The sequence below is a fragment of the Hemicordylus capensis genome, chromosome 5 (genome assembly GCF_027244095.1).
Source record: "Hemicordylus capensis ecotype Gifberg chromosome 5, rHemCap1.1.pri, whole genome shotgun sequence".
NCBI lineage: Eukaryota > Metazoa > Chordata > Lepidosauria > Squamata > Cordylidae > Hemicordylus > Hemicordylus capensis.
In genome coordinates this window covers 24,035,543-24,060,520 of record NC_069661.1, presented here as the reverse complement: position 1 = coordinate 24,060,520, position 24,978 = coordinate 24,035,543, and the positions used below count along the sequence as shown (strand labels likewise).

Here is a 24,978-nt window from a genome sequence, read left to right as displayed (position 1 = left end):
CTCGAGCATGCTGCCGCCTGCCATGGTGCCACACAACATGCAGCTGGCTCCCAAACAGTGGGGAAGGGAAAAAGCCAAGAACAGGGGCTTCCTCCTCCCATCCAGCCCGGAACTGGCTGCAAATGAAAGACACACGTGTGTCCTTCATTTGCAGGCAGTTCTGGGCCAGGTGTGAGGAAGCCTCCATATGGGGCTTTCCTCTCCCTACCACCCGGGAACCAGGTGCATGTGGAGCAGCAGCATGGCAGAGCGACAGGGTGGGAGGCGGCGAGCAAGCAGCCGGGGACAGGAGTGGGCAGCTGGTCACTGGCGGGGGGAGAGGAGCCGAGAGGCATCTCCCACATGGTAGGCAGCTTCTGTTCTTTGAACATGCCCACCCAATTATAGCTCAGCCCCAGTTTCCAGGTAGGGCTGGGGAAAATACTTGTCTGGAAACCCTAGAGAGCTGCTGCCTGTCAATGTGGACAGTATTGATCAAGAAGGACGAATGAGACAGTCCAAGGCAGCTTCATATGTTCGAGTCCTTGTCATGTGAATGGAGGAGCTACAGTGAGGCCCTCTAGTGGCATGCTCTCCTAGTTAACTGGTAGGTTGTATGGGAACACTGATCACATAATTAAGCAGCCTTACCTTGAAAGGCAATGGTTCTTCAGTAAGTGGGCTAACAGGAAGTGAATTGGTACTGCTGGCAGGACTCATATCCGTGCTCTAAGAGGAAACAAAAAAAAATTCCAGATTAATTCAGACAAATTAGCACGGTTATGCCACTGTTTATGTGCTTGCTGCTGCTGTGACACTTTGAAACGAAGGGAATAAAGAACAGTGACACATTTGTTACAAATAAGAGAAAACAAGAGTTGTAATTACAGCAAGCATGCAACTGTTAACTTAGTTAATTTTTCTGAATGTGTGTTCACAAATACCTTCTGAAGTGCTTTTGCAAAGCAAGAACTTGCTATAATATAAGGAGAAATGCGAGTGCCAAAACACCCTTAACAGTCCCAATGGGGGGGAATTATGAACAAACGCCAGAGTTCAATATAACTGTTGGTCAAAAAATATCAATTTCTTCACTGGGCAGGAACGGATCACCCCATGGGAAATGCAGAAGTGCTGAGTTTTTCAAGTTTCTAAGCTCTAAAAGCTATTATCTGACCATAGCAAATAGGGGGGAAAAACCCTGAACAAAGCATTAAACATTGCAAAGAGAGCAGCAAGGCTAGCAAGGCTTTAGAATACTCGACAGAACAACAGAGAGATCTAGATTGGTGCTCTTGCACAGCTTCCATTCACTTCCATAGGGCTTCAGCATGACAACATCTCAGTGGATTGGTGTCATGGTCCCAGGTCCAGCAGCCCCTCAGTTGTGGGGTGACAGAAACAGTCTGGGGTGTGAGTCAGGGGTGGAAGCTCCAGTCTCATCAGCTCAACCCACTCCACTATCACTAGCAACCAGAGGAAGTGCATTCTCTAACTCTGAGGACTCCGCTGATGTTCATTTTGCCAGGATGGAGGCTCCCCAACCTCACCAGAGCCTACGTCTGCAGAACAGAGTGTTGCCCATTTCAGCTCTGACAAATCCTTCAGGAAAGGGGGCAGAGCTAGAGTCAGGAGTACAGGGTGACTTCAAGGCTCAGTTGGCGCCCACTTTTTGTCCATGACCTCCTATCCCGAGATGGATGCCCTGCACACAGCCCTGCAGCTGCAACACTTGGAAGTGCCTGAGTTCTGATCCTGCCTTTATTTTATGTATTTAAAATTGATATCCTGCTTTTACTCTGAGGAGCTCAGAGCGGTGTACATGGTTATGTTTATCCTCACAACAACCCTGTGAGGTAGGTTAGGCTGAAAGATACATGACTGGCCCAGAGTCACCCAGTGAGTTTCATTAGATTAAACAGGCCCTGGGCCTGATCCAGCAGGGCTGTTCTTATGCCATGGCCCCAAGAAAAATATAGCATCAATGTGATTGCAGAGCCTTCCGGGGGCAGGGGATGGAATGAGTCAGCGGTATAGCTGTAACAGGGGGTGGCAGGGGGTTTCCTCATAGCACTGGGGGTCCCTATCTGCTGGGTGATGGCTTGCTCTTTGCTCTACCCTGTGCGTCTCTGAAGAAGAAAGTTAGGAGAGCCAGGGGTCCATCTTCACTTTTTTGTCCCAGGTTTCACTCAAAACTTGCTACACAAACAGGCAGCAATGAAAGGTGAATTCAGTAGGGATCAATTTGTGGGACCAGTGCGTGGGTTGCAGGCAGTGTTCCCTCTAATTTTTTTCATCTCTGCGCGGAATGAGCTTTGTTCTGGGTGGCAGTATCAAGGCAGTGTGTGTGCGCTTCCATTCAGAATGGCGCATTCCTGATTCAACCTGAGCAGGATCTAAAATGAACTGAGCGGACATCCAAAAACTTGTGAGCATGCGCATGTGTGCACGCCTTAGAGGGAACAGTGGTTGCAGGGCAAATAGCTACAGAGGGCTGTGGGGACCTGGCCTCCTAAGGGATACTCCAGAACCACGCTTTGAATTTTCATTCACAATCCTTCCCCAAATTCAAGTCAGAAGATAACTTTTTTGCTCAATCTAAATAATTATCCTGTTGGGCTTAATTTATGTTCAATTTATAACTACACGATATTAATTTATTTAATTATGTATGACATTAATTTATGGGCTTTATTTTCATTTACGTTCTGCAATAAATCTCTGCCCATTTGGAACCCCACCACAAAATGGTTCTGGTTTGGGCGGGGGGGGGCAGGGGGGTTATAAAGCAGAAGAGGCAGCTGTGCTTGATGTAGTAGATCACATGTTGCACAGGCCTGCCTAAAACTATTATGCTTGTTCCAACTGCAGGTTCACATTACGATTCTTCATTATCTTCCCAACATATCAGTAGCTCCTCGCTCTTTGTGCAAATGTAAACTGCAAGTGAAAACTTATTGCTGCTCACTCCTAACTCATAAAACTGGATTGTTCAAACTGCAAACCTCTATTTTTCCTCTACAGAGAGGGCAACACAGCCACCCTAGATAATTGTACTGTAAAATATGTGCAGTGTCTTGAATATCAGTCCCCAAGATACGGCCAATTTTGTTTGCAACAACTGCTTTTCCGCAAGAGCATACAGGACTATGATAGCTACTAGACACTAACTTCCCTCAAGATCACTATCAAAATTTATTGATCTGAGAAGTTAATACTGGCAGAAAATATCTTCAGTGATATTAGAAGCAGGAGAACAAATAAATCTTGATAACTAAAGAAAGGAGAAGACAATCTGTATATTTTATAGCTGTTTAAAGGAGGGGGTTGCATAACTCCAACTTATTTTCAGGGTGATTGCTTCAGCTGTACTGTCGGCCATTAAGTTCAGTACAAGTTCACAGCCTAACAGTTAAATACAGCTAACAAATGGGATGTGACTGAATAAATCCTTCAATATGTAGTAGTTTATATTGAAGGAACGCCCAGAGAATCAGCATGCAGTACATCTCCTTGTAATACACACTCTGCCCCATCTTGTTTCTGATGAAAATGGAAGAAATCCTACAGTTTATGACATTGAGCTGTTTGCACACTAAAGGACCAAGGACCAAGCAACAATCTTGGACCGTTTCACATGGTATGTGGCAGCAAATCTGGATTTGCCACCACATGGACATTCAAGAAGAAACTGAAAACAAATTTACAGATGAGCACCCCTGTGTGGTGCTCATATTTGTCAGAGCCAAACGACATATGACACAGAAGATCTACAATAAATTATTCCAAACCCCCGCCCCTAAAGCTTAAAAGCAACTGCAGGAAGAGCATGAATTGGACCTAGGACCACAGGGCTAGGGAGGGAGATTAACTCTTTGGTGCTATTTCCACATTCAAGGTCAACTTTGCAAAGGCAGCTTTTAAAACCACGTATTGTACATGACTTTCCACCCCAGTAAGATGATTAGCAGGTTCATGGGGCAATTTCTGTTGGCAAAGTGGTGTGGAGGAAAAAACAAGTCCCCTCTCTTCCAGTGTCACATTACAACGCAATCTGGGATCTCCTGCATTTGTTTTTATGCTTTGAAAAAGATGCCGAAAGATCTAATCCTGGGCCTTCCATGCCTCATCTTGTTTGACCCTCATGTTCATGCTTTATTCTTTTTTTGTCTGTACACTTAAAAGGTTAGGTGTGAACTAGAGATGTGCAATTCGATTCGTGCACAAATTGATTCATGCTGAATCAGGGTGACTCATGTGATTCTAATGGAAATTGATTAACCTTTAAAATAAAGGAGCTGATTCGTGTTAAAATTGAATTAGCCCCGATTCAACGTGAATTGATTTGCATGATTCGAGTGGCCATTTTGGTGAGCGCCCCCGCCCCTTGTTGATTGGTTTTCTGGCACTAGCTTCTGATTAGCTGGAGATCATTCAAATCAAATTTTGTCATGGGCAACTGTGCCCCCTTGACTAGAAGGAAATGGGGAATTTCAAAATATTTTCAAAAGGCCTGGGAGGCAGAGAGAGCCCTTAGTGTGCCCTTGAGGAGGATACATCAGGAGAGGAGGGAGGAAGGAAACAAGAAGGGTTTGAATTTGTGGTTTTGTTTTCTCTGCAGTGAGCATAAGATTCTATGCTATTGCTGCTATATTAGCTATCTGGTTTTGCTGGATCTCAGATTGACAAAGGCAGAACTTGGGTGCCTGCCTGCCTTCCTTCCTTCCATGAGTTGTGGTTTGGTTTGTGTTGTGGCATTGGACAGTGGCAGCTGCGTGTGTATAATATTTTTGTAGTGATTGCTGTGAGATGAACTCCATGTCTGGTCTTGAGAGTCTAACCTGTGCTTCTAAAATTTAGTGCTCTGATCTGCTCTGCAACCTGCAATGCACTCTGCACTGCAAGGTGTACTCACTCTGTCAAAATGTGGCTGAAGACATTGCTGTAGTTGAGCTTATAGCTATGCTTGCTGCTAATAAGGGTGCTGCTGTGGCAGCTGTTGCAATGCTGAAATGTAAGGAGCGAGTGATAATTGTGTGAGAGAGAACAACCTGCGCCAATGATGTTACTGCAGCGCAGGCACTGTGGCTGACAGTGGATTCTAGTAATCTTGGACTGTGTGTTTGGCAAAATGTGTTCTGTGTTGGGAGGGACTGTGTGTACTTCGGTTCTGCAGTGTTGTTTTTAAGGGCAGGGTTGCAAAATGTGTGCAACCCACTCTGCTTGTTTCGCCCATGGGGAACAATGGGGAACTCGAATCACTCCATTGTTCCCCATGGGTAGGTCCTAGGGACACCAAAGTTGGTTCGGTGGTATGGCGTAATGGGTGCTACCTACCATCCAACCCAGAAAAGAAATGGGCAATCAGGCAATTTTTACATTGCAGGGAGAGGAGAGCTGGTCTCGTGGTAGCAAGCATGACTTGCCCCCTTAGCTAGGCAGGGTCTGGTTGCATATGAATGGGAGACTGGAAGTGTGAGCACTGTAAGATATTCCCCTTAGGGGATGGAGCCACTCTGGGAAGAGCAGTTCCCTCCCTGGCATCTCCAAGATAGGGCTGGGAGAGATTCCTGCCTGAAACCTTGGAGTAGCTGCTGCCAGTCTGTGTAGACAATACTGAGCTAGATGGACCTATGGTCTGACTCGGTATATGGCAGCTTCCTGTGTCCCTACTTCTTTTTAACCTAAACCCCCATAGCATTTTGAGGTTTAATTTAATTTTTTTAATTGCCCGATTGCCCATTTCGTTTGTGGGTTGGGTAACAGGGTAGCAATCATGCTGTACCACCTAACCCACTTTGGTGTCCCTATGGCCTATCCATGTGGAACAATAGGGTGATTTGAGTTTCCCATTGTTCCCTATGGGCAAATCATGAATTTATTGTGAATTTCCAATTTGTCGAACCAACTAGTAGTGGCTGGCTGGTCTGACTAAACAATTCAAATTTTTGCAATTTGCTTCGAGGTTGAATTGAATAAAAAAAAAAATCCATGCATACCTGTAGTGCAAACAATGTATTGTATGAAGTGGCCATATTTGAGTATAGTCCTTGAATTATCGTATTTTTGTGACTATAACCCACAAGTTTTGTATCCCAAGAGGTGGAATGTGGGGAATTAAGTGGATGTGGGGTATACAAAGGTGATTTTTTTTAAACATAACCAATGATCTGTTGCTCTCTATACTCATTCAGAAGGACAAAGCAAATTCAAAAAGGTGAAGGTAATACAAGAGCTTTTTGTTTTTTTAACATAACCAGTGATTGGCTGCGGGTTATACTCATGTGTGGGTTATAAGTGAGATCATTTTGTCTCATGACCCCCCTGCATGGTATGTGTCTAAGTATAAACAAAGAGCATATAAGACAATAGGGGCATTTTAGATGACAACTTTTGAACAAGCAGCAAGTAACAAAAAGGGACATATAATTTGACCTCAGCTCTTTGGACTCTATAACAAATGATTTGTACCCAACTTGGTACCATAAGTATCATACCGCAAGATGACTGCAAAATGTAACCACACAGATGGAAAAAACAATTCTCCAGAATTCTCCTAGATTTTAAAAGGACTCCAATCAAGATGAACTAATATTTAAAAGTAAGTGAAAGAGATCTAAACTTTGAAGGACAGTGAGGGCAGTTTCAGGCAAAAGGTTCAAAAACCCTAATACAGACTGCATGTGTATTGCATCAGTTATAAAGGGCACTCAGATATATAGCAATAGCACTTACATTTATATACTGCTCTATAGCTGGAAGCTCTCTAAGCGGTTTACAATGATTTAGCATATTGCCCCCCAACATTCGGGGTACTGGGTATATGAATGTTAACATTTCCCTTTAAAATGCACACAAGTGGATGTGTATTTGTTTTAATGACAGGAGAAAGTAATGATACATATGATCTGAAGTCTGTCAACTGGGAGCAGAAGGCATTTTCTAGGAATCATACTCAAGATCATTTTACACAGCTTAGCTATCCCTTATCATGGTTTAGCCACTGCCATATAATTAGGGTGATGATGCAATAATAATAGGATTCCCTCCCACCCTTTCATGCTTATGGATTAAGCTGATTTTCTAATCTATATTTCTATGTACAGAACTGGGAATTGTAAGACTGGTTCACAAATATGTAAGTGTCACTTGTGAATGACATGTACGTGTGAATGAGAATCAAATGAAGTTACAAGCATATGCAAACCAACATATGGTTATTCTGGTCTGTTCAACTGATGTAGAGGTCTCACATTACGTTCATCTGGACAGAATGCAGTCCAAGAGAATCTTGACTAGGACTGACACTGGCCAATACCCTAAGAAGCACTGGAGCAACAGGAGAAGAACCAGTGCTTCTAAAGAGTTCTGGACTAATGCAGCCCCAATTCTTGTGTGTGGGGAATTTAAATTACCTCCTCTTCCCCTGGAAGCCGACTGTGTCACCTGAAAATGTGTCCCTGAAGGCAGAGCAACCATCAGGGAGATATGTTTGGGTGGCAAAGAGCACATCCTGGGGAAGGAGAGGTCACTGAAAATTTCCTCCACTCCTGAGTTAGTTGGACTTTTCAGAAGCATTGGTGCTTCTTTCCTGGACTGGGTGCTTCATTAGTCAGGATGTCAGCCACTTATTTTTTATTTTTAAAAGACATTTTAAAATATAATAGGAGAAGTAGAAATTGATAATGTCTCATCACCATGTCATTCTTGTTTTAAAATGTTACATAAATTTCTATGGAATTCCACTGTTAACGTCTTGAGTGCAACTGAATTTTTATTCATTAATAAAATATTGCAAGGAAAATGATTTGTAGTATTTGATTATCTTTTATCTTCTTATTTACACTATATACTAGATAAGGATCTGTGCCGAAGTCAAGAAAAATATGAAGCCCACTACAGGAGTCCATCTAGACTCTGTACAGGCAACTCTTCTTTGAGAAAAGGAGTTAAAATGCCATATGTAGATGTGCAACATGCTTGCATTCGTTGAGAACATATTCAAAGAGTAGAAAATTCAAACTGAAACCTCCCCAGCCAAATAAGTTAAAATGACCTGTCAAAAGTAGTTCCATAATAAAATCAAAAAGATCCTTTGGCGAGGAGATGAAGCAGTGAGAATAATTGCAGTCACAACATTCAAGACGTGCAAAATGGCTTGTTAAAAGCTTTGGTGAAATACACTGCAACCCAAGGAAATTAATTCTTTTCTGAAAGCTTCTGAAAAACAAAGCATAACCTCCATGTCACATCTAAACCATGGCCAACACATTACTCTTAACATGTAGAAATGTACAAGAAGGCAAACGGCTAACTTTAAACAAGAAATGAGAATATTATGTTAAGTGAATGTGCACATGCACTATGGAACAAAGACACACAGTTAAAAATATTAAGCATTAGAGCTGCTTTTGAATGTGCTGTGATATAAATTGAGAGATGGGTGCTAGATTTACAGCCTGATCACAAGAAAACCACACTAATTTCCATGGGTTTATTCCAAACTAATTACAACTGAGGCTTGCAGTGTAAGTGTAAAATATTATTTTGGTAAAATGTAGCTCCAAAATAGAGGTTACTAGAAGCAATATATTCATTGGGAGAACACAACAACATCATTCCTGTATATTTAAACAGATTTTAAATTCTACTTTTCTACTGAAGAAAAATATATTCAAAGTAGCTCACAAATCACCACACACAAAAATCAACATCATTTTATAGATATAAAAACAAACATATTTGCTCTCTTCTCATAAAAACCACTTTTACAGAACATGGGGCGGGGAGCAGGTATGCCTTCCAATGTCAGTACCCCTGCTGGCCACACCACGTGTTCAGCTTTCATGAGGAAGGGTCATACCTATGTATATACAATGAATACAGGAATCATAGATTGTTAAGAGTTCCCACTTCCATAGTGAAGGAATGACCAGCATGTGTGTCAACATCAGGGTGGGTAGCTAGAAGTTCCAGCCATCTCTCCCCATGTTCCATAAACAGATATGTGCAGCCCTGTCAGTCAAAGCAGACAGTACTGGGCTAAATGGACAGATAATCTGACTCAACATAAGGTACCTTCATATGTTCAGGCCTAGAGGCAAAATTCTACCAAGTTTGTCCACGTAAAATGGTGGTGCTATCCCATGTCTCATTGGATCATGGCACATTTGCCATGAAGCATAACCCCTCCTGAGTGCCACCCAGAGTGCCCAAATGAACTTCAAAACATTCCCATTTGATTGAGAGAGCAGCATTCCCCCCTTCACTAAATAGCTTCTGTCATTGTGAAGGTGGCAGACCATTCCCACCCTCCATCATCTAGCAGAAGCAGATGCTGCCAGTTCATGAGAACATCTGAAAATGTTCAGATGCTGGATCAGGCCCAAGGCCTATCTAGTCCAGCATTCTGTTTCACACAGTGGCCCACCAGTTGCCTCCAAGAAGCCCACAGACAAGAAGTGAGGGCATGCCCTCTCCTCTGCTTGCTCCCCTGCAACTGGTATTGAGAGGCATCTTACCTCCAAGGCTGGAGGTGGCCTACAGCCCTCAGACTGGTAGCCATTGATAGACCTGTCCTCCATGAATTTATCTAAGCCCCCTTTAAAGCTATCCAAGCTAGTGGCCATCACCACATCCCATGGCAGATAATTCTATAGATTAATTATGCACAGTATGAAAAAATACTTCCTTTTGTCAGTCTTAAATTTCCTGGCCTTCAGTTTCATGGGATGAGCCCTGGTTCTAGTGATATGAGAGAGGGGAAAAGATTTCTCTGTCTACTCTCTCTACTCCATGCATCATTTTATACACCTCTATCATGTCTCCCAGTAGTTGCCTCTTTTCCAAACTAAAAATCCCCAGATGCTGTAGACTTGCCTCATAAGGAAGGTGCTCCAGGCCCCTGATCATCTTGGTTGCCCTCTTCTGCACCTTTTCCGTTTCTACAATGTCCTTCTTAAGATATGGTGACTAGAATTGCACACAGTACTCCAAATGTGGCTGCACTATAGATTTGTATAAGGGCATTATAACATTAGCATTTTTATTTTCAACCCCTTCCTAACGATCCCTAGCATAGAATTTGTCTTTTCTTTTTTTTTACATCTGCCGCACACTGAGTCAACACTATCAATGACCTGTCCACCATGACCCCAAGATCTCTCTCCTGGCCAGTCACTGACAGCTCAGACTCTTGGGTTTCCAAGACCCAAGAGCTGTGCAGGTGTGAGACATCTTCCTGATTTCACTTCACTTGGCTGGCTTGCATTTTTTATTTATGTGCTTGCTTTTGTGCTGATGGCCCATGGCTAATGGAATAAAGAAAACAACCAACCATTGCATAATTTTTGTGTACTGCTAAGGAGAGGTAGACTTTGGTATATAGGAAGCTGCCATATATAGAGTCAGACCCTAGGTTCATCTAGCTCAGTATCGTCTACACAGACTGGCAGTGGCTTCTCCATGGCTACAGGCAGGAATCTCTCTCAGCCTTATCTTGAGATGCCAGGGAGGGAACTTGGAACCTTCTGCTCTTTCCAGAGCGGCTCTATCCCCTAAATGGAATATCTTACAGTGCTCACACATCAAGTCTCCCATTCATATGCAACCAGGGAGGTCCCTGCTTAGCTAAGGGGACAAGTCATACCTGTTACAGATCTTACATTAGTGGCATGAATGAGAGGTGCCCAAATGGAACTCTATTGTTGGCTTTTGGAGATAGCTCCAAGCATCACAGACTAGTATTTTGGATCTTTCTTAAACCAAGCTTCATTGGGGGAAATTGAATCAAGTTCTATCCTGGCATCTCAACTGATTTAAGTAAGCCAACTAGAGTGAGACAATCATTTTAATCATTAATTATACTTAGAATTCTTGACATGAGCCAATCACCTAATGTCACACACAGCAGAAATTAAACACTAACACACAGGTGCATGTTGAGCTGAGCAAGTTATTAATTTATTCTGGAAGCAAATTTTGTTTTCCTATATGTCAAATTGAAATAATAAACATAAAATGAAATCAGGATCAGCAGGAAGCTAACCAGGCTCTAATTTACATTGCTTATAAAGTATTATTGATTGCTCAATATATGATTTACCATTTGGGAAAAGTGACTGATGTGTTTTTAATAAGCATAATCAGTTATTCGGAGATACCACTGGATTGCAGTAAAACACTGTTCTGTTTAGAATCCAATAATGATAGATAGAATTAATATGAAAAGGTATCATGGATGTCATTTTTCTCCTTTTATGGTTCAAAGCCTGTATTTTCACTGTAAAATATTATTATTCCAAATGAGCTATTTATACAAGCTCTAATGTTAGAATTAATTTGCCTTTTACTAGGTCAGATTATATGACACAAAAGCTATATTTTCAGAAAACACTGCTTGGGGAAAGAGATAACATCACCAGTACTGAGCATGTTACCAAAGAAGCCATTTGCTACTGTTATTTATATACCAACTTGCACAAATGAATAGACCAACCAAGAGACAATGTAGCAATTTTAATTCATGTGAGTGTTCATACCCCACCTCTCGATTATAAATCATATGCAATGCAATTTTTAAATCAATATTATGGGTGAATACTGTGTGTGTATATGTGTGTACACACACACACACACACTCTCTCTCTCTCATATACACTCTGTGTGTGAGTGTGAGAGTGTGTATATGTGTATATGTAACAGCAAATACAAGAACAATATAGAGATCCCATGCCAAGATTGTTTCTCTGGCAATGCAGGCTGGTGGTTCTACCCTACTTAGAAATTAAATGAAGGCCAAAATCCATATAAGGCAAGGGTTCTAAATTTGGGGGCCCAAAATGTTTTTGGAGTATAATTCCCAACATCTCATAATCCAATCAACCTCCATCACTGGCCTTTGATCATTGTGGCTGGTGAGTCCAACAACATCTGGATGTGGCTGTGGTCCACTTCCAGCCTCAGAGGCACTATGCCTCTTGATACCAGTTGCAGGGGAACAATAGCAGGAAAGGGGGCATGTCCTCACCTCTTGCCTGAGGGCTCCCCAGTCATCTGGTAGACCACTGTATGAAACAGCATGCTGGACTAGATAGGCCCTGGGCTTGATCCAGCAGGGCTGTTCTTATGTTCTTATGACCCAAGCTTGAGAACCCCTGATCTACAGAGTTCCATCTTGACCTTTGCCACGAACTCACTAGGGCATTAGGTAAGCCACTATCTCATCTTCAGCTCCTCCCACCCGTATGAGGATGGTAACATTCACCTATCTTCAGAGGCGGAGCTATCATTGGGTGAATGGGTTCAAAGAACCCGGGCCGTGCCCAATCAGAGGCTGCGCTTCGCTGGTCTTGTGGTAGCAAGATCTTGTGGTAGGGCTGGTCCTGTGGTAGCAAGCCTGACTTGTCCCCTTAGCTAAGCAGGGTCCACCCTGGTTACATATGAAAGGGAGACTAGAAGTGTGAGCACTGAAAGATATTCCCCTCAGGGGATGGAGCTGCTCTGGGAAGAGCAGAAGGTTCCCAGTTCCCTCACTGGCTTCTCCAAGATAGGGCTGAGAGAGATTCCTGCCTACAACCTTGGAGAAGCCACTGCCAGTCTGTGAAGACGATACTGAGCTAGATAGACCAATGGTCTGACTCGGTAGAAGGCAGCTTCCTATGTTCCTATGACACGCCCCCCGCGTCTGACGTCCGACGTGGGAGTGCTAGTTTAGCTCCTGAGTGGGGGCCACGCAGCCCCTTCGGGGGTTAAACTCCAACTCCCGAACTGAGCCTTAAGACTCCATTTGGAAGCCAGACCCCACCCCCTGTGCCTGACATCAGACACGGGGGGCATGGCTAGCCCTGCGTCTGACATCAGACGCAGGGGGCGGGGTCAGTAGGGTGGCCGCTACAGCTGCACACGGGCCGCCAGTGGGCCCGCTCCACCGCTGCCTATCTTGTAACAATTATGGAGATAATGTTGTGAAGCCCTTTGAGCACTGACCTCACTATATAAATGCAAAGCATTTCTCACAATAGCGGGGTCCCTTATGTGTGATAAGAATATATGACAAGCACCTCATGTGAAAGTACTTTAAAAACACCATCTGGTGCAGGGAACTTGATAACTTTTTTTGGTAAATTAGGGTGGGAAGTTGGGAACCAATATTGTACCAAGTCTGTCGGCCCTGTGAATGTCACCTATGTCATAAGAGATCTTTTTCTTTTACCCCAAAAGTTCACTCTGAGTAGGATTTATTCATAGCTTAACATTTATAATTAACACTTACTCATCAATTTCAGGCTCGGTAACATTTATAAAGGGCAAAAGTGTAAAGTGCATTACGAGACAAATGTATGGCTAAAATGACCCCTCTGCCCATATCTGAGTGGATGGGGCCAGTGGTCACTAGCAGTGCCCCTGCTCTGCATGCAGAAGGTCCCAGGTTCAATCCCTCACATCTCCAGGCTGGGGGGAAAGCATTGTCTGGAACCCTAGACTGTAATGTAGGCTGTACTGAGCTACATTGACCAATGGTCTGACTCAGTATAAAGCAGTTTCACATGTTCATATATATATTGATCACTGCCAAAAGCTATCTTTTATATGCGGAGGAAATGGCCATGGACTCTGATGAACATTTGAAGGGATGTACAAAAGAAGGATCCTGTCAAGACTGACCTATCCAGACTAACCTCTCTTCATTCATTTTCTTCCAACGCTTGCTGGATTTATGGGCAGGGTGAGGGACAGGGTCATGTTTCCTGGCTATACGCCCCCCCCCCCTCGACACTAGCACAGTCTTGCCAATTAGGACCTTGAAATGCATGTGTTTGGCAGAATGCGTGAAAGGGGGCCCTATGTGTGAACAATTACGGACACACGGGGGTCCCTTATAGATGCTTCTCAGTTTTCAGATGACAGAGTGGTGCTGGCCACCATGGTGAAACTGGGGGAAAGACCAGTGGCCAGATCCTCCTCTACTCTCCATGCATTCAGTGAACTACTCTTACTGCAATGCCTTGTATGTGGAGCTACTTTTGAATATGGTCCAGAAACAGCAGCTGGTCCAAAATAGGGCTGCAAGATTATTAAATGGGACTGCACGCTTCGTCAGCTGCACTGCTCCCAGTCCGTTTGGGGCACAATTCAAAGTGCTGGTTTTAGCCTTTCAAGCTCTAAATGGCTTGAGACCAGGTTAACTGAGAGAGTGCCTTGCCCCATATGTCCCCACCCGAACCTTAAGATCTTCTTCAGAGGCCATCCTCTGGGTGTCCCTGCCAAATAAGGTAAAGCAGGTGGCTACCAGGGAGAGGGCCTTTTTGGTGTTTGCACCATGTTTATGGGAAGGCTTTGTCACTTTGTTCTTTTAGACACCAGGTAAAGACCGTTTTTTTCACCCAGGCCTTTTAAATTTTGGTTTTCAGATTTGATCTGATTTTTCAACTAATTTTAAAATGAATTTTTAAGCTCCTTTGTATTGTATTTTGTATTTTATTTTCTTCTTTGTCTGTTATGAGTTATTCATTCATTCATTCATTCAATTTCTATACCACCCTTCCAAAATGGCTCAGGGCAGTTTACATTAGAACACAACAATTAAAATCAATTAGCAGTTAAAAACAGAGGTTGTAAAACACCATAAAACAACAACAGTTAAAACATTCAAAACAGTTTAAAAACCAGGTTACAACATCAAAACCATTTACAACCATTGAAAAACCCCAGAAGGCCAGGCCAAACAGATAGGTCTTAAGGGCTCTCCTGAAGGCCAATAATGAATTCAGATTATGGATTTCTGCAGGGAGTCCGTTCCACAGCCCAGGAGCAGCCACAGAGAAGGACCGCTTCTGAGTCTCCACCAGAAGCACCGGTGGCAACTGAAGACAGACCTCAGATGACTTTAATGTGTGGTGAGGATCATGCAGAAGAAGGCTCAGCAGGCCTGCAGCAGGCTGCCACTCCTGCCATTGACTTGCGTCAGTTTTCCATGGCAAGGAGAGCAGGTGGGTAACAGGGATGGGGAATTCCCGCCTGCTTGCTGCCTCACTCCTGCCCATGGGTGACCTGTGACCCAGGCCATTGGCATCCCTTCCCACTTGGCAACCTAGGCGATCCCATAGTTTGTCTAGTAGGCTGGTCGGCCCTGATTAAGAAAACAAGTACACAAGGAGGCTATTCACACACATGTTCAAAACCGGGCTAAGAGATCCCACCCCGGTTTTGCATACACATGTGAACCGCCGAGATCAGGCACCACGCCAGCAAACCCTCCTGTGATGCCTCCCTCTAAGATAGGAGAGCGAGTGTAAGTGCTCTCCTAACTCCAATTTTTAAAATCGTCTATCAGCCGCAGCTGCCAGACTGCAGGGAGACCGGGGAGAGGAGGGGGGGTCTCCATGATGCACCGCACACTCACGGGGAATTGTCTGGGCAAATGAAGTCATATCCACTCTCCTGCCTTACTCCTCTGCAACTGGAATCCTGCCTCTGAACCTGGAGATAGCATAAAGCCGCCAAGAATGCCGTATGGTGTTAACAGAGCAGTGTGAGAAGAAGCCACACGGGGAAGCAACTACCACTCTGGCAACATAAAAAGCTATCCTGAACAGTTTCTCTGAATAGGGGTATTGGCACAAGGTATAATGAGGCAAAAAATGTTGCCTCACCGTGCCTCATGAAAGGGCCGCCCCTGCCTCTGAGTGAAACAGAGTGTCCAAGAGGAATCCAAGCTGCAACAAAGCTTGTGAACTAGAGCTTTGATGCCTGTGATATACACATTGGATTAACAGTATTACTTGTATCTTTTTCATTCATGCATTGTACACACTCTTCAAAAGACTCAAAAGTAATCAAGACGTCAGTTCAGTTTTCAAGATGTTGAACTGATATGAGATATGCTCAAAATAAATGGAACATTTTTGCAGTAGTGTTTGAGGTTCACAGCTTGAATCTCAAATTCCCAGCACTGTCCCTAATATATCACCTTCCCAAAACTGTCTACATTGAAGGAAGAGTTAATTACCACTTTTTCAAAAATTCTCATATTCTCCCTCTGAACATATAATTGCTGCAGAATCCATTAAAACTAGTTAATGTCTTATATAAAACTTGACACATTCACTCATACGACTTATAAAGCTGGAAAAGGAAGATTTCCTCAATTAATAGCTTGAATATTACATGTTCACAAAGTCCAGCTGGCCCAGAAAAGGCACTCACCCGCTCCGATGGAGGTGCCACAATGAACACAGTTCCAGAGGAGCAACTTGCTTCTCTCCTACCACCACCACACCCAACCCAGGAGGGGCCAACATCCTGGGTGGTCAGCCTGGCCACAAAGGGCTCCTGGCAATGATGTCTGATGGCAAGCAGGCTGGGGACAGTGGGAAGAGATCAGGTTGGAGGGAGGGAGGGAAGGAGGGAGGGCGGAAAAAGCCAATCGACACAGGAGGGATTAATAAAGGCAAGTGGGGAGTGGCCATGGCAAGTGGAGCCTGGATATCCAGCCTGTACGGTAGCCTGTAAAAGCTGGCAGGCTGGTGAGGGGACAGAGATTAGGTGGGAGGGTTGTGGTGAGAGAGAGAGAGAGAGAGAGAGAGAGAGAGAGAGAGAGAGAGAGCGCACAAGCACTCCTATGACTTTTGTAGCAGGAGGAGGAGTCGAGTGAATCAAATCCCCTCCACTGCCTCTGAGGCCTGACCCAGGAATAGTGATGTGCAAGCCTCCGAACCGGTCCGGTCGGGCATGGGGGGGTTGTAGCTTTAAGGGCGGGGGGTGGTACTCCCCCCCCCACCGCCCTTCCCCCTCCGGCGCTGTGTTTTTAGATAAAGATTCTGTGGCGGCAGCGTTCCTCCCTGCCGCCCCTGCCCCCGTCGTTAGCTCACCATTGCCGAAGTTGGTAACACGCATGCGCCCGTTCTGCCGCGCGTGTGCACCCGCCCCGTGCGCACGCGGGGTGGCGACAGGTGCACACGCGCGGCAGAACAGGCGCATGCGTGTTACCAACTTCGGCAATGGTGAGCTAACGACGGGGGCAGGGGTGGCAGGGAGGAACGCTGCCGCCCCAGAATCTTTATCTAAAAACACAGTGCCGGAGGAGAAGAGCGGCGGGCAGGGGGGGTAAGTACCACCCCCCCGCCCTGAAAGCTACAACCCCCCTCCGTGCCAAACCGCCAGATCGGCTCGGAACCGGACTGGTTCGGAGGCCTCCAGCATGGCCTCCAAACCGGTTCGGGCACATCCCTACCCAGGAAGCAACAACGGCTTACGTGGTTGGCAAGAGGACTCCCAGGCAGACACACAATTCTAAAAAGACAAGTTAGAATCATAGAAATGTGAAATGGAAAGGACTGTTAGGAACGGATATCTTATAGTCCAGGTCCCTGCTCAATTTAGGTTCTAGCATTCCAGGGTTGTTAAGGAACTTTCTAAATGCCGAAAAGTATAATTTGCTTGATTTTAGCTGAGTTGGGTTCCTATATTCAATAGCATGGTAAGTTTTTTCTTTTTTCTTTTTTCCATTTTATATCCCGCTCTTCCTCCAAGGAGCCCAGAGTGGTGTACTACATACTTAGGTTTCTCCTCACAACAACCACCCTGTGAAGTAGGTTGGGCTGAGAGAGAGTGACTGGCCCAGATTCACCCAGCTAGCTTCATGGCTGAATGGGGATTTGAACTCGGGTCTCCCCGGTCCTAGTCCAGCACTCTAACCACTACACCATGCTGGCTCCCGTGCAACATAGCATGCAACATAAAAAAGCCTTGCTGGATCAGGCCCAAGGCCTATCTAATTGGACCACCTGGGAATCTTACAACCAGGATATAAAAGCATAACCCCCTCTCTTCCTGTTGTTCCGCTGTTGCTTATCCAGCAATGGAGGGCAATTATTTCTTTGATGCCAGTGTTAAGTCTGCACCCACCAAACCATGGCAAAGCTTCCCATAGATTAAGTACTTCCTTTTGTCAGTCCCAAGTTTCCTAACAGTCAGTTTCATGGGATTACCCACTCGGCAAGTCAGTCCCTTGTATCAACCTGGCAACTGGTGAGGAGAATTACTGTTTATTTCTGCACTCAGGGAAGCAGTAAAATTCTTCTTACGTTTCAGGATGACACAAATGACTGGCGCAGAATAGTAAGTTGCCACACTGTAAATGAATCACCTTCTTCCTTTATGTTTGTTTCAGGGAGGAAATCTGAAATTAAGTATATCCATTTGGTTCTCTCTATATACACATGCAAGCAAGTTCACTTACAAGTGAGCAAGTGTGATAAATGCTCCAAAACATGCTGCCTCTAGTGGACCACTTTGGGGAGAAGAGCTGGTATTGTGGTAACAAGTATGATTTGGTAAGCAAGGGTCACCTTGGTTTGCATTTGGATGGGAGATGACACATGAGCATTTATCTTCTCCTATGAACAATTTCCTGGGAGTTGCAATCCTATGCATAGGATTCCTAGGGGACGGAGCCATAGCTCAGTGAAAGAGCATCTGCATGCAGAAAGTCCCAAATTCACTTCCTGGCATCTCTAGGAAGGGCTGGGAGAGACTCCTGCTTGTAATCTTGGAAACCCTCTGCTAGTCAATATAGACAATGCTAAGCTAGATGGAGCAATGATCTGAGACTCAGCACAAGGCAGCTTCCTATGTTCCTGTGTTTGACTCTGCTTCATGGTAGGGCGAGCCCCAATGGTGGGTCCATTTGAGTCTGCCTTCTTGGTGGGGCAAGACTTAACAATGGCATCAAGGAAATAACTGCCCTCCCTTGTTGGATAAGTTGTGATGATGCCTTCTGGGTTTCTCCATTATCTGAAAGCAAGGTGGACATTTTCTCTCAAAGGTTGTAACGGCCAGTCACCGAGCACACTGGACAATGGTTTTCACTCAAGTTTTCACAGGGCTTGATAGGCAAGCTTGAGATTATCTCCCTATCATTTGATACTTCTGTTCTTTTAGAAAACATATGGAATAAAACAAATAGAATCCATTGTTAAATGCTACAAAAGAATGTCAAACTCTGTGGCCTGTTGCTTGGGACACACAGTGATGGAAGCAGACAGAAATTAAGCTCCTTATTATTAGGAAGGCTGTTCATTTGGAAAATTCCAAAATTCCAAAAAAAATTCCATCAATCACAGTAATTGCACATACCGAAGCCATTCTCATGACACGGCCATCTGGGTTACCCCAGGTGGCTCGTGTCATCTGGAGTACGGGAGTAGAGAGCTCCCAGCTGCTCCAGACCACACGAACCTCACTTTGCAACCCAGTGTTTACAATTCTGTAACCTGCGGTTTGCTAACCTCAGCAGGCAATAGTCTGGGCGATGCCAGGTTAAGAGGATTCTCCCAGGCCTGCCACCATTTCCAGCACTGAGCTAGAGGGAAGGAGCAGCTGCCACGCTTGTAGTGTGGGGCACCCTGGGATTCGTGTGTGTGTGTGTTTCTTCCTGATCCCAGGTCCTGCTGTTGCCACAGCACCACTCATAAGAAACTGCCATATACTGAGTCAGACCATTGGTCTATCTAGCTCAGTATTGTCTTCACAGACTGGCAGCAGCTTCTCCAAGGTTGCAGGCAGGAGTCTCTCTCGCAGCATTATCTTGGAGAAGCCAGGGAGGGAACTTGAAACCTCATGCTCTTCCCAGTGCGGCTTCATCCCCTGAGGGGAATATCTTGCAGTGCTCACACATCAAGTCTCCCATTCATGTGCAACCAGGGCAGACCCTGCTTAGCTACGGGGACAAGTCATGCTTGCTACCACCAGACCAGCTCTCTTCTCCTCACCCACTCATGTGGGTGCCAGTGTTCTCTCTAATATTTTTCTGTCTGTGTGCGGAAATCGTTTTGTTCTGGGTGGCAGTATCAAAGCAGTGTGCACGCACATGCATTCAGAGTGGGACATTCCTGATTAAACCTGAGCAGGATCTAAAATGAACTGAGCAGACATCAAAAACCATGTGAGTGTGCGCACACACACATGCCTTAGACTTAGAGAGAAGACTGGTGGGTGTGCAGCACAGTGGAGGGGAAGGTGGTGGCTGCCCATCTGCCGGAGAAGCAGGCAAGTTCCTCCCTTCCCCCCAGTCCATCACAGTGGCCGCTGGAGGTGTATACGGCCTCATATTATTTAAGAAGCAGATAATAGGTATGTCCTAGAACCAAGTTATAAAGGCATGATATTAAGGAACAAAAACTGTACTAGTCTGATCATTATTTTGGAGATCATATCTGATATTTTCCAGTATTATGTACCAACATAAAATTTTTAACGTAGACAACATTCCTATATATAGTTACTTGGATATAAGCCCACTGAATTCAGTGAATAAATATGAATGGGGTTCTGCAGATAAAAAATTTAGATTCTTATTTAATTTCTCAAATATTGGGTACATGTTAAGAAATGGAAGACCTGTATCAGGCTAAAATTTATTGAAAAGTATTCACATCACAGTCTGCAGAGTGAAGATAAATTTAGGACAATACAATTAGCTGTCCTCCTCCTGTAATTAATTCTGAAATCACACTATAATAACGCATTTTTAAAACTTCAAAATACATCCCTGAAAAGCATAATTATCACTTAGTTTAAATTGTACAGCTTGCAGTTTCTTTCAGTGATCTGCCAGAATGCCTTCCCCCCTCCTTGCCTAAAAACAAACAAACTCATTATAAAAATCTAAGGGATTAAAAGCCAGCTTTCCCTCCAGTAGTCATACCCAAAAGACCCTCATTAGCAAACTTTTCTCAAACCTAATGAGGAGTAATAAGTTTCTGAGGCCTATAAAAACCCATTAACATCTAAGAGGTTTCTGTACTGTGTTGACTGTCTGTCATTGAAGCTATTATTAATTTAATTAGTGAATTATATAGCACCATTAGTGTATATGGTGCTTTATTTAATAGCATTGAAAAAATGACTGGTCTTTGAAGGCAGTCCTGTCCTCTATATAGATAGATAGGATATTGTGTTGTGCACTTGTTTTACCTGTACTGTCTTTACACACTGACAATGCTAATAGCTATCTTGCTAGGATGTGAGTTTGCCATGAAACCCAGAGTTCCTTTGGCTATTGTAGCTGGGGATGAGGGGAGTTAGGAATACAAGTTGTTCTATAAACAACTAATCTGCCTACTTTCCTTTCACTATCCCTACAACTGGACTAAATTTGGTCCAAATTGGTTAAGCAGTTCATAAGGCAGCCAACTTGCACATCAAATGTTCATGCATCCGCTATCTTGAACAGGGATGGATGATGTCATTACAAATCATGCGTTTGAAGTGTCACTATATGTCCCTACAAATGTACCAACTTTGGTCCAAATCAGTTTCCACTTGCACCTCAAACATTCACGTGTCCAACATCTTGAATCAGGGTGGATGACATCACTACCCTGGAGCCATTCCTATGTGTCCCTACACCTTCAGCAAATTTGGTTGAAATCGGCAAAATCAGGGATAGACAGAGGGGTAACAACAGGGGGGCAGGGGGGCATGTGCCCCGGGTGCCATCGTTGCGGGTCACATGGGGGGGGGCTGCCATGACCCCTGCCGATCCAAAAAATTTTTTTAAAATTTTTTTAATACAAATTTATGCGGTTCAGCCGCAGCAGCAGTCAAGGGGAGCACGTCGGTGCCCCATCCCCCACCACGAGCAGTCCTCCCCCGAGTCCCCCCCAATTTGGCGGCGGGTGCCGCAGCGGGCGCCTTTAATGCTCACTCTGCTAGTCGGCGTGCCGAGTCGCGCTGCGCATGCGTGCGGTGCATCTCTCCATCCTCCCAGCCGCCACGGCTCCTCCTCCTCCTCCAGGCGCAGCTGCTGCGCTGCCCTTTTTCGTCAGTGGAAAACTCCTGGGCTCTGACGCAGGCGGTGACAAGGGAGCCTCAGCCAGAGGCGGCCGGAGAGAGCCTGGCCCACTCCCAGGCCACACGCCGCTTCCTGCCCGTCCGACCGCCCTCCCTCCTTCCTTCCCCGTCGAACCATAGCCCAGGAGGAGGAGACGGAGCCAAGCTGCCGCTGCCTTCCCGGGAAAGGCCAGAGCAGGAAGGGATTGGTGGAGTCGCGGAGAAGGAGGTGCCCGCCGCCGCCACTGAGTGGGGGGAGGAGAGCGCGCTTCGCTGCACCTGCCCGAGAGATGCTCAGAGGCTGCGATCCCGGGCACGCTTGCCTGGACACAACGCAGGGCCAGGGCTTGGGGTGGGAGGGGCGCTGGGAAGCCCCCTCGCTCGGGGGCCTCCCCCTCCCCCGGCACCTGCCAAAGCTCCAGCGTCCGTGCAGAGACTTTGCTGGTGGAGAAGCGGGAGTTCCCCCTCCGCAGAGCCTAAAAGGGTTGCCACAGATTCCCGCCTAGTTCAGTGGGATTTCTAGGGCCTGTTTACTCGCGAGTAGAGTCTCGCCAACTGCAACGGAGCATGCAGCGCCATCCATTGTATGTCTGCTCAGAAGGAAGTCCAATGTGTTCAGTGGGGTTTAATCCCGGGGAAGGGAAGTGTGCATAGGATCGCAGCCGTACTGATTAAAATATATTTAAAATTGCAGCCTGTGCATCCTTACCTGGGAGCAAGACTCGATGAACACAGTGGGACTTACTTAAGAGTAAACATACCTAGGACTTCTTTTATGCAGCTCTCCTCTACAAGATTATTATGTTTTTTTAAAGTATCAGTTGTATTTAACTTGTCTTCCTCAAAAGAATCGTGGGAATTGTGATTTGGGGGAGGTCCTGAGCCTTCTCTGTGGGAATCTGTGAGAGATTCCCTAGGCTTCCTCTTCTCTGCAGAATTAAGATTGCCAACTTTTCCCACTGCCTTGCTCCTGTGCTTTTCACGGTAGACTGGCACACTAAAACAGAGGAGACACTTTCCCCACCACTTTTTCTCCATGCCAGGAAAAATGTGGATGTGCCTGAAATTTTGGAAGTGCTTATGGCAGAGTGTTCTTGATTTGTTTTCTCTAATATAAAAGATTTTTATTTGCTTTATAGGGTATGTATCGACTTGACAGCACACTTTATCTTTACAGAGTTACATAACCACATACAAGTAAATCAAAGATGTGGTCAGAATCTACACAGAAATGTACATTTGATTTCCAATATAATCAATAAAAGCATGCCAGTTTTTAAAGAAGATGTGACAATGTTGTCTTCCATCTTTGGTTGGTGCATAATCAGTTAATTTAGAATTGTATACCTATGGACCTTGTTCCTCCATGTGTTCGGACTGGGTACCTTCTCTCCCATTTTTGGCAAATATGAGCCCAACTTCAAAAATCATGAGTAATAATGATCATAGGTCAGTAGGTAAATAAGACTCTAGTAGGATCTAGCCCTCTTTGGGAATGGAAAAGGTAATATTGCTCATAGTAAACAGATTTATGCAGTGTTTGCCGCACAGCTCCTGTGTGGCAGCAATGTGGTGGGCAGAAATTCAACAGGTGTTGTTTTTATCATTACAAAGTGGCAGAGGAGAACTCTTCCTGTTACATTTCTGCCTGCCATGTAGTTAAAGGTGCAAGAAAACCCCATACCCAGCAAATCTGTGTCAAACCCAAAGCCTCATTTATAGCGTCTCAAAGGGCAAAGCATACATCCTGCTATCCTCCCCACTGGAGCACAGTAATACTGCTGTGTTGCACACCTCCTATTCTCAGTGAGGCCTGTGCAGGAGAACTTCTTTGCGCTCGAGTTAATGAGCAGGAAAGAGGATGCGATTTGGATTTCTCACCTAAATGAAGGCACAGACTATTTCAAGAAAATAGACTCTCACTCCTTCATAAGGTTGAGCTCAGGGTTGGCCAGCCTGAAGCTCTTCAGCTGTTTGGACTTACAAACTGCATCACTCCCACCACAATATAGTACTGCTGGGGATGATGGGAGTTGTAGTCCAGCAACAGCCTGAGGTTGTTGGGCTGAAGTATAATGTAGTATGTATCATTGCATCATAATTCTGTTGTTTGAGATACCAGCCAACTTCACAGGGTTGTTGTGAGGAAAAACCTAAGTGTAATGTAGTATGTATATCATCATTCATTGCATCATAATTCTGATGTTTGAGATACAAGCCAACTTCACAGGGTTGTTGTGAGGAAAAAACACATGTGTGTCAGTCAGATGTATGTTGGGGGGGGCTCCGGGGGGGGCGCAATTTCAGTGCTTGCCCCGGGTGCCGTTTTCCCTAGTTACGCCTCTGGGGATAGACAGTTCACAAGTTAGTCCAATTGCACTTCAAATCTTCACGTGTCCACCATTTTATTTGGAGATTTGGTGCAGGGTGCTATCAGTATGCTGATGACACCCAAATCTATTTCTCCATGTTAATATCATCAGGAGAGGGCATAACCTCCTTAAATGCCTGCCTAGAGGTGGAGATGGGCTGGATGAGGGAATAACAAACTGAGACGGAATCCAGATAAGATGGAGGTACTCATGCAGGGATCAAAACTCAGGAGATAAGTTTGATCTGCCTGTTCTGGATGGGGTCACACTTCCCTGGAAGGAACAGGTAAGTAGGGATGTGCGAAACGTTTTGGATACAAAACGTTTTGTACCCAAAACAGCCTGTTTCGGGTGTTTTGTAGACAAAACACCCATTTTCCAGATCCAAAAGTTTTGTATACAAAACAAAACGTCCCTGTTTCGGCTACAAAACGTTTTGTTGTTTCGGACCTCCATTTTGTGGTGATCTCTGAGTCAGTCTCCATTTTGTGTTTGACATCTCTTTGAATTTCCCACCCTTCCAGCCTTCTGATCGGTGACCTAAATCATGGGATGACCTGCTGACAATTCCCTCCTTGTTCCGCATTGGCTCTTTTGCTTCTTGCCACTCTTTACTGACCCCACATTGGCCAGGGGAAGGATTGCTAACCCTTCCCTGGGTGCTGGGTTCTGTTGATTCTGTGGTGTTCTGAGTGTAGATTTTCTGGTAGCATATGAGAGTGGATTCTTGTTTTTCACTGAAAATCTCATATGCTACCAGAGAATCTACAATGAACACCTCAGAAACAACAAA

General features: G+C 44.9%; 1 protein-coding gene across 4 annotated transcripts in view; it reads right to left on the bottom strand.

Annotated features, from left to right (window-relative positions):
- Positions 1-24,978, bottom strand: part of CCSER1 (coiled-coil serine rich protein 1) — a 1,155,632-nt gene that overhangs the window by 600,004 nt on the left and 530,650 nt on the right. For all 4 annotated transcript variants that reach the window (XM_053252659.1, XM_053252661.1, XM_053252660.1 and 1 more), the window contains one exon: positions 631-708. In XM_053252659.1, the coding sequence (XP_053108634.1) occupies positions 631-708 (78 nt within the window). The remainder of the gene's footprint in view (positions 1-630; positions 709-24,978) is intronic.